Below are 14,230 nucleotides of genomic sequence, written 5' to 3' on the forward strand. Positions count from 1 at the left end.
ATATAAGAAAGAAATATGAATTATATAGGATAAATAAATAAAAAAGAAAAAAGAAAGGGTTTGTTTTATAAAGAAAATAATATAATATAGAATAGGGAGAAGAATATAAAAGAAATATTTTTTTTTGGTGTAAAAAATAGTTTAATGGGCTAGAGTTAATTTGCACCATTTTGGTGTAAAAAAATGGTGCTAAGGGTTGGAGATGCGTGAAGGCCAAACTTAAATAAAGTCCTATTTGTCTAAAATTCTTTGGACCAACTCCAAACAGGCTTTTGATGATTCACCTAATAAATCAACGTGGCAAATTTCCATTGGTAAAGACAGTGAAATAATACGCAGCTGAAATAAAGACCAAACTCAGAAAAACAATAAAAAAGAGTAAACTCTCATCTTCAAAGAACGAGAGAAGCAAAAAAAGGAAAATAGAGAAAAGCTTCAATTCAATGGCGGAAGAACTTGAAAATCACACCTCAACCTCTCAGCAACAATCATCTTCTTCTGCTTCCTCTTATCAAAAATCACCACAAGAACCGCTCAACAAACAAACCCAGGTACCCATTTTTTCTCTTATTAAAGATTGATTTTTTATTTTTATTTTTATTGTTTTTGCTGAATTCACGAATGAATTTTGTTTAAAATATTCTGTTTGGTGTGTTTGGTTTCAGTTTGATTTGAATGTTTTTGTGCTGATTTACCCATTTTAATATTTTTATTTTATTTTATATTTTTGAATTAGATGTGTTAATTGTGATGAGTGTGGAGCAATATTTTATCTTTTTGGTCGGAGATTCTGCTAGGGTATGTTAAAATTGATGTTAATGTTTGACTTGATTTGGCTTAAAAAGTCCTTGTATACCAGATGTATCTACGTTCCAAAAAAGTCCATAAATTGGTTTTGATTGTAGAATCTATATTATCCGTTTGAGTTGATGGAGGTTTAGCTTTTTGGCATTCTTTTGCCTGTGAATTTCGTGAATTTGTTCAGCTTTATTATTGTAGCTGATTTAAAGATTCTGATATAGGCCAAACGAGTAAGTAGAAAAATGTTTGCTATTTGAAGGTTAAAAGAGTTAAGCTTTTGGGTTGCCTTGGTACAAGATAATCATAATTATCAGAGATCCCAGCTTATATTTTGTACTTTTTTGTTTTGTTCTTTATTTTTTTTTTGGGGGGGGGGGGGGGGGTTACAGTAAAATCATGGCTGAACCCTCTTCTAGAGCCAATAGCCACGCTTTCCCACTTTCCTCTCCTAATGACTTGAAATCCTAACTTTTACGTCCAAAGTGGAGTGCTTGTGGGCCACAGGAACAACCTCACTTGTCATTTTCCGGGCTTAAATATTTGGAGTTCTGTATTTTTCAAGTGTCGAACACTAATCTCTATTGTATGCATCCCTTACGCACCTGTCTTTGAGTGTTCCGTTGTACACAAACCTTGCGCTGTGGATGTGAGCAATAGTGAAGAGAAGTACAGTGTCTTGGAAGTTATTTGTCTTGAATAAACATAATGAAGCTCTCGATTTGCTTGCTTTTCACGTCATTATCAAGCATCCAACATCTCTATTTGTAAAACCATCAACTGCGGGATGAACATTGGTATGCATCAATGTCATGCTTACACTTCTCGGAGAATGTTATTCGTAAATCTACATGGACTTGCTAAACATGTGCTGAATCACTAGAACAAAGGGTGGGTGGGTGGGGGTGGGTGGGTGAGGATCCTATTAACTTTACGGAGCCACTAAATGCTATTCCCTCCATTCTGATGTGATGCCCTTTGATTGGGCATGGAGTTTAAGAAAGAAAGGAATATTTTTGAAACTTGTGGTTTAAAACAAGCCATAGATATTTATGTGACTATAATCATCTCATTCAGGGCACAATGAAAAGTTTAAAGTTAATTTTTTTCTAAATATAGAAAGGTATTATTCTTTTTGGAAAAAAGTAAATAAGAAAGTGCATCATTTAAATTGGGATAGAGGGAGTATAATCCTATGGTTTTGGGAGGTTAAATTGCAGATTGAAATGTAGATTTTTGGAAAATGTCTATCTAATGTTCAGTCATTTTTGGTTTTTTTAAGGTTTAATAGGAAAATAGATACTCGTACTTCCACATTATTTTGTTGCTGACCCCAACACTAAATCGCAGATTAAATGTAGACTTTGTTTCTGATCTTTAACACTAAATTGCGGGTTAAATGTAGATTTTTTGAATTGTCTATCTAATGTTGAGCCTTTCTTAGTTTTCATAAGATTTAATAGGAAAATAGATACTCGTAGTTGCATGGACTTTTTTCCTGGCCCCTCAACTGCACGAGTTTTCATCCAGACACCTGAACATATTCAAACTTGTGTTTAAAACACCTCCGACCATCCATGTTCTTGACTTGCTTGATGTGGATGACACATCTCTCTTTCTTCCTTTAAATAAACTTTATTAATTTAATTTTTATATGAAAAAACCCATTGAAGTGGCTAAAAGAGGATTTCCCAAAAGCTTGCTGAAGTGGACAATTCATCCGGTAAGAGTTTCGCTGGATACAATCACCATTACATCTGGACTCTTCACCCATTAAATCTCTCTCCCATTTCCTTCCCTGTAATGCCGCCCCATTTCCTTAAAAAGAACTCAGGCAGTTCCCCCAAACCTTCTCCATTGCCACGGTATAAACCCACCAGACCCACCAACTTATATCCACCATCCTCACGGCCAAAGATTGCCCTTCCTCACGTTTTTTGCGCCATTCTTCTTCACCAAGAGGAAACACCAGCAATACACCCCTCAATTAGAGCCTCTCACGTCCAGCAACGTCAAAGTAAGTGGGATGGGAAGAGGAACCAGAAAGGGGGAGGGAAAAGGACTCAAACCGCATTCACTTCTTTAGTTTCAACTTGTGATCATCTGGATGAACATTAGTGTCGGCTTTTTCATGGATCGACAGAGCTAGGAGATTCCTTTGGCTGGACCTCTCTATTATGCAAATCTATGAGTTTCATACGCCCCACAATTATGATGGTTAGGAAGGTGCAAGCACAAGAGTCGCTGCCATTTGGATTTTTCATCAGTGTGTCCAGTGTTAGAGATCAGACAACGGACTAAATTGGTCACAGAAATTGGAAGTTTTTGATAATAAGAAGGGAGAACATTCTTTGAAGTTTAGCTGCTGAAATCCATTTTGGTGATTATTTCTACTTCCAAATCGGAGGAATCTGTTGGCAACGAAAGGGATGAGGAAGAGATGTAGGAGGTGATGGAGCAGAGAGGTCACGTAGTAGCGGTGAAGAAATATTTAGGGAATGGATTTGTGTGCATGTGAAGGGAGGGTGTGGGGAGAGGGGAGGGGGGTGGGGTGCAAGAAAAAAGAAGAGAATGGGGGTAGGGGAGGAGAAATTTTGTTTAAGAATAAATTTTTAACTTTAACTTTTGTTAGTTTTCTTTTCATTATTTTCTTATTTTAATCTTTTTTTTAAAATCAAAATCACTACCATATCACTCTCTTCATATGCTTGCAATTTTCAAGCATTTCTTCCAACTCAGCCAAATCGACGCCACATAAGTTTGGTCAACGCTCGGAGGTGTTTAAAACATTTGTTTTGATCAAGTTGAAGTGTTTGGTTGAGAACTCGTGAAGTTGAGGGGTCGGCAACAGAGTTTAGTGCAAGTACGAATGTCTGTTTGCTTATTAAGCCATTTCTAATGTATTGATGCAATGATTACTGTTTATGCCTCATATACAAGGGTGGGATCGCATTTGGAATATGTTTCTTTTTTGTGTTTGCACCCTTTATTATAGCCATGATGTAGTATGTAATCAGAGAATGGTTATCAGTTTCATTGGATACAACAAATGATATATTTTGCGATATTACTTTAACTAAAGAAAAGTAAAACTGATGATATTTTTGCAATATTGCACAGGGGGTAGAAGGAAATTTCAGAACAGCCTGATACTGATTGGGATTTAAGAACCAAGAAATAGCTCATTTAGCATTGCACATCCTGCTTAACTCACGTTTTGTTTATTTTTGTTTGGACTTCTCTTTTAGATATGTTTAATCATATTAAATAAGATAGAATTAGATAAGTTAATTATTAATCAAAAAAAGAAGAAGAAGATAGAATTAGATAAGTTTACCCAAATTGCTTGTGGCATTTTTCATTTTGGTTTAAAACATGAGTATCCTATTAACTTGGTTCCTCAATTTATCAAATTAAAAGTTCTCCTTATGCAACTTATTTTTTCCCACGGGTACTTTGGAAAAGACTAGAAAATATAAAATCTTTCATAAGCAACATGGCTTAAATCTATCATGAGAAGAAACTCCTTATCCAACCTGCGGACCATAAGAATCCCCCCTTTAGAGTAAGATTTGTCATTAAATCCTACCTTCTCCTTATCTGGTTACTTTCTGGCATGTTTCAAATCAAGATTAATGGAGTGGTAATTTGGAAGAATAACTTGGAAAGACGATTTTCCGTTATGAACTTGATTGCACCTCTTACGACAATCCCTGAATTTGGCAGGATTATGAATCTTTGTCCATGTCTAACAGTACCGTCATGTCATTGTCTTTATTAGGCCCTTTAATGTCAGAGGCCAGCCTTTTGGTAGGCAAATGCCTTTGCAACTTTGAGAGTCGGGACATTTTGCGACCACAGACTTTTTCCTTTTCCTTGGATTTATTTATTGCTTGGCTTCTTATGAAAGAAAATCCTTGCTTGCATTTGAGAAGTTATTCGCTAATTATTTTATCTGTTTTTGTAGCTCCCATCATTTCATGGTTCACCCTTATTAAATTATCAGATGCTCCAATCCATGTATCCTACACAGCTTCCCGGAGCTTTCAATACACAGCCAATCCAGGAGGAGTTGAACCGTGGACCAGGCCTTTATGCTGTACCTATTGTCCCTTTTATGGGACAATATGGAGGGTTTCCACCAAACACTCTAATCCCATTCACTTACTCTGTACCAACGTAAGTGTCCCTGGGACTTCAGATCTAGCTTCTTCTGTTGTATAAGTTGTCTTCGTCGTCATCATCTTGCATAGCCTCTGTAATTGGCATGGCTGACTTTCCTTCTAAAACAACACAGGAATTAAACTGTCTAGTCTTAGAGGATCCATATGTTTCTTTATTTTCCATTGTTTCATTGAATTAATGGCATCATATTCAGTTAGATTAATGTATCTGCCTAGTATAACACAGGTTCTATATTTGATGTAGCAAGAATTTCTGATTTCTGCACAGTATTTAACAATGTTTTTAGTCAAAGCTAAAGTTTTTTATTCAGGTGTAACATGTCAGGTTTTTACTAGATTTTCGTTCTCTATTCAAGAGTAACAACATGTCAGGCTTTCGCAAAATTCTCTAGACATTAGTAAAAGTGTGTTTTAACCATTTTTGTCCATTGCATGAATAAGTGTCATTGCACGGGCAGATTAACACTTCTGGCTACACAACGGAAGTTTGGTAACTGAAGTTGCCGAAGCCTAGATTACTCTCTCCTTAAAAATAATCCAAGAATAGGAAATTAATAATAAAAAGAATGAGAATAATGACAAGAAGGGATGAAGCGGGATGAAGCTTACCTGTCACAGTCCATTTAAGTCGGAATGAGGATAATGTAGTATATCGTGGTAAACCCCTATAAAGGATGTGCATTTGTTACGAGCTCTGTGTCCATGCAATATACTGAAAATATACCTTCCAAGATTTTCTTTACACTAGAAATGTTTGACACCCCTTTGGCTTGTGAATTTATTGAGAAATTGAAGCCAAACTTGCATATCTGACTCCCCCTCACTGACCATGTCGTTCCATTTAAGTGCTTCTCAGATAGTTCTCTTAAATTGTGGAAAGTTATGTTAGATAGCCTTAGCAGGCAAGTAATCTTGGGATCTAGTTAACTTTTTGGATCATATGTGGTGGGGAGGGAGAAAGATCGTGAATCTGATTTATTTATTTGAATCAAAGAACTTCACTTTTTTAATGATGAGATATGTGGCATTATATCATCATTAAGGTAAACTCCAGAATCGATCGCACATTGATAGGGAGCCTAATATGGAAACATACTGTGCTGGACAGAATTTATGTAGCTCTAGTGCCTTTTCCTGTACATGCTTAGCGCCTTTTTCGGTGCTGATTACTTATAATACTAATTTTTATTTTACCTGATCAAAAAAATAAAACGATGTTATTACGCTAATTTCTTTTTCCATTCACCCTTCAGTGTTCGTGTCTCTTAGTTGTATCTGATTATGGTTTACATTATTACATGTAATGCTTGAAAATATACAGTGGTTTGTTACCATTGCTGTAAATATCATCTACTTAAATGCCATTAGCCTAGAATACTAGGGATGAAGCAATACAAACTTCTCGTGCACGTGGCAACTAATAGTTATATATCCAATTAATTACATGCCATGTATTAATGTCTTTGTTCCCTTACTTTGCATCTCTAGTCTGACAAAACATGAAGCCCTGATGTTGAGTACTTAAACGGGAAGTATTGGAATTTGTGATCTTAAGTTTCTTAAGAAGGTTGCGTCCAATAAAACTCCTACTCCTTTCTAAAAGAAAAAGCATGGCTGCTCTTGACAGTGGACCTAGTACTCCAGAAAATGGGACTGTAGGTGAGGAGCAAGGTCAGATGGGACAGCAGCAGCAGCAGCAGCAACAGCCTGGACCACAACGACAAATAGTTGTCAGAAGATTTCAAATTGCATTTCAGCTAGATATTTTGCTTATTTTGAAGCTAGCTGCAGTGATATTTTTGTTCAATCAAGATGGATCGAGACAGAGGCTTGTTCTGCTTGTGTTCTTAGCTTCGCTTGTCTACCTGTAAGTATTTGTCGGTTATGATCACTTTTTTAATATCCTTCTCGATTATTTATTATTTTATTATAATAAACAATTTGGTCTTAGAAAGCTGTTGGGACCGTTGAGTTTTGTTTGGATGTGTCAAGTGCTGCGAACTGTAGAGAATATTGAACAACCAATTTGGGGATAAAATTACTATATATTTTTTCTGTTAACATAACCTATATGAATTAGAATGTGGATATCCTAAAAGATGACAATAAAGCTGGTCTTTTTCTTTGAAAAAGAGCAGCTAGTTGGCCCTATATTGGTTTTCTATTTGTATTGTTCTCCTAAAGAGCATTCAGATCTTCACTTGCTTTTATAGTCTATCGTATTCCTTCGTTTCCTTTCTTGGTCATAGCCTTTTGGTGTTTTTTGTGTCCTTCCGTTCTCTCTTAATGCCATTGTGGATTGCTAGAGTTCATTGTTCATTGTCTTGAAGGTGAGCCCTCTAGCTTTTCTCCCGATCATTTATGCTGGTTTACTGGCCCCATTGGATATGTCTGTACCACAAGTAACCAACTCGTTTAAGTGTCTTTAGTGCTATAATGCCTCCCCAGTCTTGTATTTATTAGGGGTTTCTTTTAAGGATAAAATAATATAATGTTATGAGGGAATGTGACATTCCATGGGTTCTAGGGGGAGACTTTAACACTATTAGATTCCCGAAGGAGAGATTAGGGTGCAATTTGATTTCGAGGGCCATGGAGGAGTTTTCTGACTTCATCAATGATCAGTTTCTCATTGATCTTCCTCTGTCCGGGGAAAGGTTTACTTGGGCCAGTGCGGAGGATTCCAACTCAAGGTCTAGACTCGATAGATTTCTGATATCGCCCTCCTGGGATGAGCTGGTGCCGAATGTGTTGCAGATCCCTTTACCTAGGCTGACTTCGGATCATTTGCCTATCTTGCTAGATGGATGCAAAGGGAGGGGGGTGCGTGCTCCCTTCCGATTCGAGAACATGTGGTTGAAAGTGCCAGGATTTTGTGACAAAGTGAAAGAATGGTGGACCAGCTACGGGGTATCAGGGTCACCCTCATTCCGTCTGTTGAATAAACTCAAATTGCTCAAGGGAGATATTATTAGGTGGAATTAGGGCTGGCAAGTGGGCCGGTCCCAAATTAAACGGGCCAAGCGGGCCCGGGCCTAAACGGGCTTTTTGTAGGGACCGGCCCGGGACCGGGCTAAATGGTCCCGGCCCGCGGGCTAAGTGGGCTAAGTGGGCCCAACATATTTTGAAAAAACAAAAAAAATTAAATAGATATTAGAGACAAAAGGATGTTAAAAAAAATATCTAAGACAATGCTTTGTAAATTTTATTATAGAATTGTGACCTAAATTTTAATATTCAATATTTAATATCGAATATATATAGTATATAAGATGTATATATAGTATATCGATATAAGATATATATATATAGTATATATATATATATAAGCTATATTCGATAAGCTATATATACATCTTATATATATATATATATATATATATATATATATAAGCTATATTCGATAAGCTATATATACATCTTATATACTATATATAAGATGTATATATAGTATAGTATAGTATATATATTAAATGTATAAAAAGTTCGGGGTTAAAACCAAGTTGGGGGGTTAAATGACTTTTTTATAAATAGCCAACGGCTATTTTTGACAGGCCAACAGCTATAATTTTTTTTTTTAAAAACAAATAATATATTTTTTTTAAAAAAATATAGCCGTTGGGACCGTTTGGCCCGCTAAGGGACCGGTCCGGTCCCTGGCGGGCTAAATGGTCCCGGGCCTGACGGGCCCAAATCATAGGACCGGCCCACTTGCCACCCTTAGGTGGAATAAGGAGGTCTTCGGGAGGGTGGAGGTCAAAATGAGGGAGTTTATGCATGAATTGGGGGAATTAGAGAGAGGGGAAGGGGCGAGGGAGCTAGATGAATTTGAGAAAGTGAGATTGGGGTAGGTTAAGAGTGAAATAGTCGAGTTAGCAATAGCTCAGGAGACTAGTTGGCGACAAAAATCAAGGGCGCTCTGGTTAAAGGAGGGAGATTCGAATACCAAGTTTTTCCACAGGGTTGCGGTTGCAAATCGAAGGAGAAACTTCATAGAGTCCTTAGTTGTAGATGGGGTGAGGATTGAGGGAGAGGAGGTAAAAGGGGCGATAGTGGGGTTTTATTAGAACTTATACAAAGAGGAAGTTAGTTGGAGGCCTACTTTGGGGGGAATAGAGTTCAACCACATAGGGGAGGGAGACAGTGAGTGGCTAGAAAGAGCTTTCGAGGAGGAAGAGGTGCGCGATGCTGTGTCGAGTTGGCATGTGGAGTAACATCATGAAGAAGTGGGAAGCTTTCTATGGCAACATCACTTACAGGGTGGGAGATGGAAGGTGAATCAGTTTTTGGAATCACAGGTGGTGTGGAGAGGCTACTCTGAGGTCTCTTTCCCCCACGTCTTCAGAGTTTCAAACCAGAAGGAATTGATGGTCTAACAAATTCGCAAGGAGCATGAAGGGGATAGTATGAGACCTCTCTTTTAGAAGGAACATGCAAGATTGGGAGATTGCAGAACTCCAAAATTTGTTGGCATTGCTATACGGGCAAGACATGCCCCATCCATCTTACGATTCTTGGAGATGGGGGTTGCGTGGCGATGGCTTGTTCACCGTAAAGTCCTTTTACCAGAGTATGTTGGTGAGAGAGGAGGCTACTTTTCCATACTCATCGATTTGGATTCCTAAGGCGCCCACGAAGGTGTGCTTCTTTGCATGGCTAGCATCGAGGGGAGTGATCTTAACATCTGATAATCTGCGAAAGAGAGGAATTACACATGTTAGTTGGTGCTACATGTGTAAAAGCTCAGGGGAAGAAGTTGATCATCTTATGCTGCATTGCCCTGTGTCCTGGGGTTTGTGGAGGGCAATCCTGAATCTTTTTGGTGTTCAATGGGTGATGCCAACACTGTAAAGGAAATGCTATATAGTTGGGCCGGTTTCCGTAGAAGAAGCAAGCAAAAGGCGTGGAAGTTCGCCCCGTTAGCTCTCATGTGGTTAGTCTGGGGAGAGAGAAATAGGAGAGTTTTTGAGGGGATTAAGTCTCCGTTTTCACATCTTAAGAATAGTCTTTTATCTTTGATCGCTTTTTGGTGCACACATATAGCCCCTACTTGTGTAGAAGATTGGGCGTTATTTGTAGAGAATTATGTTCTGATGTAAATTCTCTACTTTTTTGTATACTTCTTGTATGCGGGAGATTTTTCTCCCTTTTGATTAATACAATTTACCTTATCAAAAATAAATAAATAATGTTATGTATTTTAGTTGAATGAACGATGAAAGAGGGAAGACTTACTGTTATGTTTGTTGAAATACATGTAATTTATTTAATTTGTCATTGAGTCACGCCATATATCTCCTGTTGGTGATTGTAGATATCAAACTGGAGCTCTGGCACCTTTGGTACGGTGGCTTTCACAAGGAATGCAGAGGGCAGCTGCACCTCCCCAGCCACCTAGGCCAGCCGTCAGGGCAGATAATTTACCAGCTGCTGGAAGGCTAGGGAATGAGAATGTTGCAGCTGGAGGTACTTTCGTTCAACTCATGTCAATAAATAAATAAATAAATGCATATTAGGTGGTGTTCATGGGGACTGTGCCCTTGTTGTAATGCCAGCACCATCTTGGTGCACCGCCTTGTACATGATTAAAACTTTACTCTATCAAAAGAAGGAAAAACACATTGTAAACTGGAGTACTGATCTGATGGATAACTGATGGTAATTTTGACGCATGGTACCTTTGTGTGTGTGGGTTAAGTGCATGTTACGGGTTCGAACCCTGGTGCAGAAAAAAGCTTGGTAATTAGGTGGAGAAGGGTAGAGGGGTAGGTCCATTATCTCACGAGTTGCAAACTGTGTGACAGCTAGTCCTCGGGGATTTCTCGGTTGTTGGAATTCTTTTAATCCCTCTTTGTAAAATTAGTGTGTTGATTTACCATCTTCACTAGGAAATGTGCGCTTCGTGGATTGCTTCCAAACATAAGATCTACTGTGAGATACCGGAACTTCTCTAACTTTTGGTCATATTGTTGTGGCAGAGGGACAACTTGGAGGCGAGAATGAGAATCAACAAGGTAACAACGTAAACAGGGTAGGTGAGAACGAGCCTGCAGTGGAACCTGGTGTTGCTGATGGTGGCAATCGCTGGTGGGGTATTGCGAAGGAGATCCAACTGATTGTCTTTGGGTTCATCACTTCCCTTCTTCCAGGTTTTCACAACATTGATTAGACTGTACAGATCAAATAGCAAACAGAGGGATAAAGAGAACTTTCCTTGTTTCCAAAATTTACAATGGCCAGTTACTACTGCTCCATGTGTTTGAGAGGACTTCAAATGTATTACGTAGTAGATTTTTTCTCTTCATTTTGGTCATAAATCTGAATGTCATTCTTGCTTTTAATTTGATTGGCAAGGCTTTGTGTTTAAATTAATGGAAATGGTTGTTTAGTTCCCGTCTTATGTTTGTTTATAATTGCGAAACAAGTTGAGAAGAGAGAATTCTAATTGTGATGATTAAAGACATGAGAAAGTCATTTTCAGCATGAGAGATTACTTTTTATGATAGCTCGAATAGTGAGATTATATTTTAATTGGTTTGAGGATTCCGACTCTCATTTTACTGTATCTTTGAGTTACGTGAATAAAGAAATTATAGTCTAATTCTTGCGATTTTAATTATATGATGATTAGTTGTAGTATTATTTGCGGCTCCTAGATGAAAAAGGATTTAATTACATAAAAGTGGGTGAAGAAAGCCTACTATATATTATATTTGATTTCCTCAAGGATTCACTGGTTTTACGAATTGGTTTCTCATACTTCTTTAAAATAAACTAAAACTCGGTGTAAGCCCTTTTGATACACTTCTTATCAGTCTTGGGTGGAGGGCTAGTCCACTATACCAGGTAAAGGAAATCACACTGTATAACCGCTCTCAAAATAATAGCCAAAATATATATATATATATATATATATATATATATATACATTTTGTATGCTATATACAAAAAATATACAAATTTTATACACTTTTCGGCTACCGAATATAAATAATTTCTGGTGCGGGCTAAAAGTGATAAGACCCAAAGTCTTTGTTTAACAAAGCCTACTATTATCGCTTTTATGGAGTCTAACTCCTCTGATTTCCTCAATGATCCACTGAGTTTGTTATTTGGGTTCTTAGTTTTTTTGTTTCCTGTGAATGTTTGTTTTCTTGGTATGTGATCTCTCATTATTGAGTACCACTGGAAAATGACCTTGAATTCAAAGAATGATTTAGGTTCTAATGGTTTTTCCACTGTAGGGTAAATGCATTCTAAGGTAAGAGATTAAGATCTTGGTACTTCAATTCCTCTAAAGTTCTCACTGATATTGTTTAATAACAATAATATCACTCTGAGGTAGCTATGCATATTCCATAGAATAGCAATATAATAATGTAGTAGGTTCAAATATCTTTTATTTTGTAGCTTATATTTATCATAGGAAATTATTGAAATATGAACATAATATCTCATTTTCTAACAGAGAAACAAACTTGACATAATAATGGGATGCCAGAAAGAGAGGAGATTTGGAAAAAAATAAAGGGATAAAGGGCTCAGATGTGCAATGAAATCGTCTGTAATCAGACTCAGTGAAGACCCATGTTTACACCAATGTGCACATTATTCATCATAGCTCTTTTGATGCACCAGCCGGGAATCGAACCCGAGTCTGTACCGTGGCAGGGTACTATTCTACCACTAGACCAGTGGTGCTTGTTATTTGCTACTTCAAATGTTGTAACTAATATATTTAATCTATTTGTGTATATCCATAAAATGGAAATGTAAGTTAATAAGACTATTGTCTTATGGAGATGGAATTTTGTGACACAATCAACTAACATTACTGATGGAGCATTCATCTCTATCACAGTAATTAACTAGCTTTAAAATAAACTAAAACTAGGATAAGCCTTTTTAATGTCATTGGCTTATTATTAACTCAAAAAACAGACGAGCATAAGATGGTTGAAGACTTTTCAGAGCTAATAAATATAGGAGAGCAAGAGAAAACAAACATGAAATATAAGAAACTTATGTGATGAAATTGGAGATGATTTTCATTCATACAGCAAAAGTTTGTTTTATACACAAAGTAAATAAAAAGTAGAGTCTATCACACCCTGGAAATTGACTCCTTATCATCACTCTCTGCATCTCTCTTTCTTCTTTTCCCCAAATCCAACCAGAAGAACAAGAAACTTCCACCTGGACCCTTCTCTTTTAGCGCAATTGGGTGCTTACTATGGTTTAATATCGATATACATCTCATCCTCATGGGCCTCAAAACTAAGTATGGTCCTCTCATCAACCTCATAATTGGATCTCTTCGTCCTTCCATATTCATTGCTAGCCACTCATTAGCCTACCAAGCATTAGTCCAGCACGGGGTTGTTCTCTGATCGGCCAAAGGATATTTTTAACTAACTCGAATAACAACTCAACCATTTCATAACCAACAAACTAATCCAGATGACTAGGATAATAATCATCTATTTACAATATACTGATATCAATATCTGATGCATATATAATTTTTGTCATGTTCATTACCGTTGGATAACACTGTGCTGAACAAGTTCTTTTATGGTTTACACAATTACACATTTGTATAAGTTGTTGATATCAGTATTTGCAGCAAAGAATGTGGTGCCTGTTTGTGGGTATCAATTGATTTACGTGAAAAGTATTTATGGAGTATCTTCATGCCTTTTTAATAGTTATATCATCTTTTTTCCAAACCGGTCTTGAACTTGTAGTCAAATCATCCAAAATTCATCTGCTAATGATTTCCATTGTTCGTTGCAATGGTGGAATCTTTCTCTACAATCTGGTGGACACCTATAATTGTTGATACATTTTTCTTATAAATCCTATTATTGTCGATGGATATTGTTATTAAGTATCATTGCTCAGTGATGTGGCTCTGGCTTTGAGGAAGAGAGCAATGAGGCAACAGGTGTAGAAGATGATACCGAAAGGTTAAGGTAAAACTTATATTACAAACTTTTTGTCTAACCTCAGATGATTTTTAGGTAAAACTTTTATTAGAACTTTCAAGTTGCTGTTGTTTTAGAGATGAGCTAATGAGGCTTGAGGAAGAATGCAAAAAGAAAGATGCTATGATCAAGGAACTGCAGGAGTCGATCGGAGAGATCAATATGCTTTTTTTTTGACATGATCATATGCTTTTTCAATGTCTAATTTGGAAAGAATTCCTGACTTTCCTTGTTTGATTCTGGAATCCACATCTTCATTAG

At 37.1% G+C, this 14,230-nt stretch overlaps 1 protein-coding gene across 1 annotated transcript; it reads left to right on the forward strand.

Annotated features, from left to right (window-relative positions):
- Positions 1–358: 358 nt before the first annotated feature.
- On the forward strand, positions 359–11,375 carry LOC104093822 (uncharacterized). Its single transcript, XM_009599635.4, has 5 exons — positions 359–551; positions 4,766–4,977; positions 6,610–6,849; positions 10,297–10,448; positions 10,961–11,375. The coding sequence occupies exons 1-5, from the start codon at positions 444–446 to the stop codon at positions 11,149–11,151; spliced, it is 903 nt and encodes a 300-aa protein (XP_009597930.1). The 5' UTR covers positions 359–443; the 3' UTR covers positions 11,152–11,375.
- The last annotated feature ends 2,855 nt before the right edge of the window (positions 11,376–14,230 follow it).

Source organism: Nicotiana tomentosiformis, chromosome 11 (assembly GCF_000390325.3).
Source record: "Nicotiana tomentosiformis chromosome 11, ASM39032v3, whole genome shotgun sequence".
Lineage (NCBI taxonomy): Eukaryota > Viridiplantae > Streptophyta > Magnoliopsida > Solanales > Solanaceae > Nicotiana > Nicotiana tomentosiformis.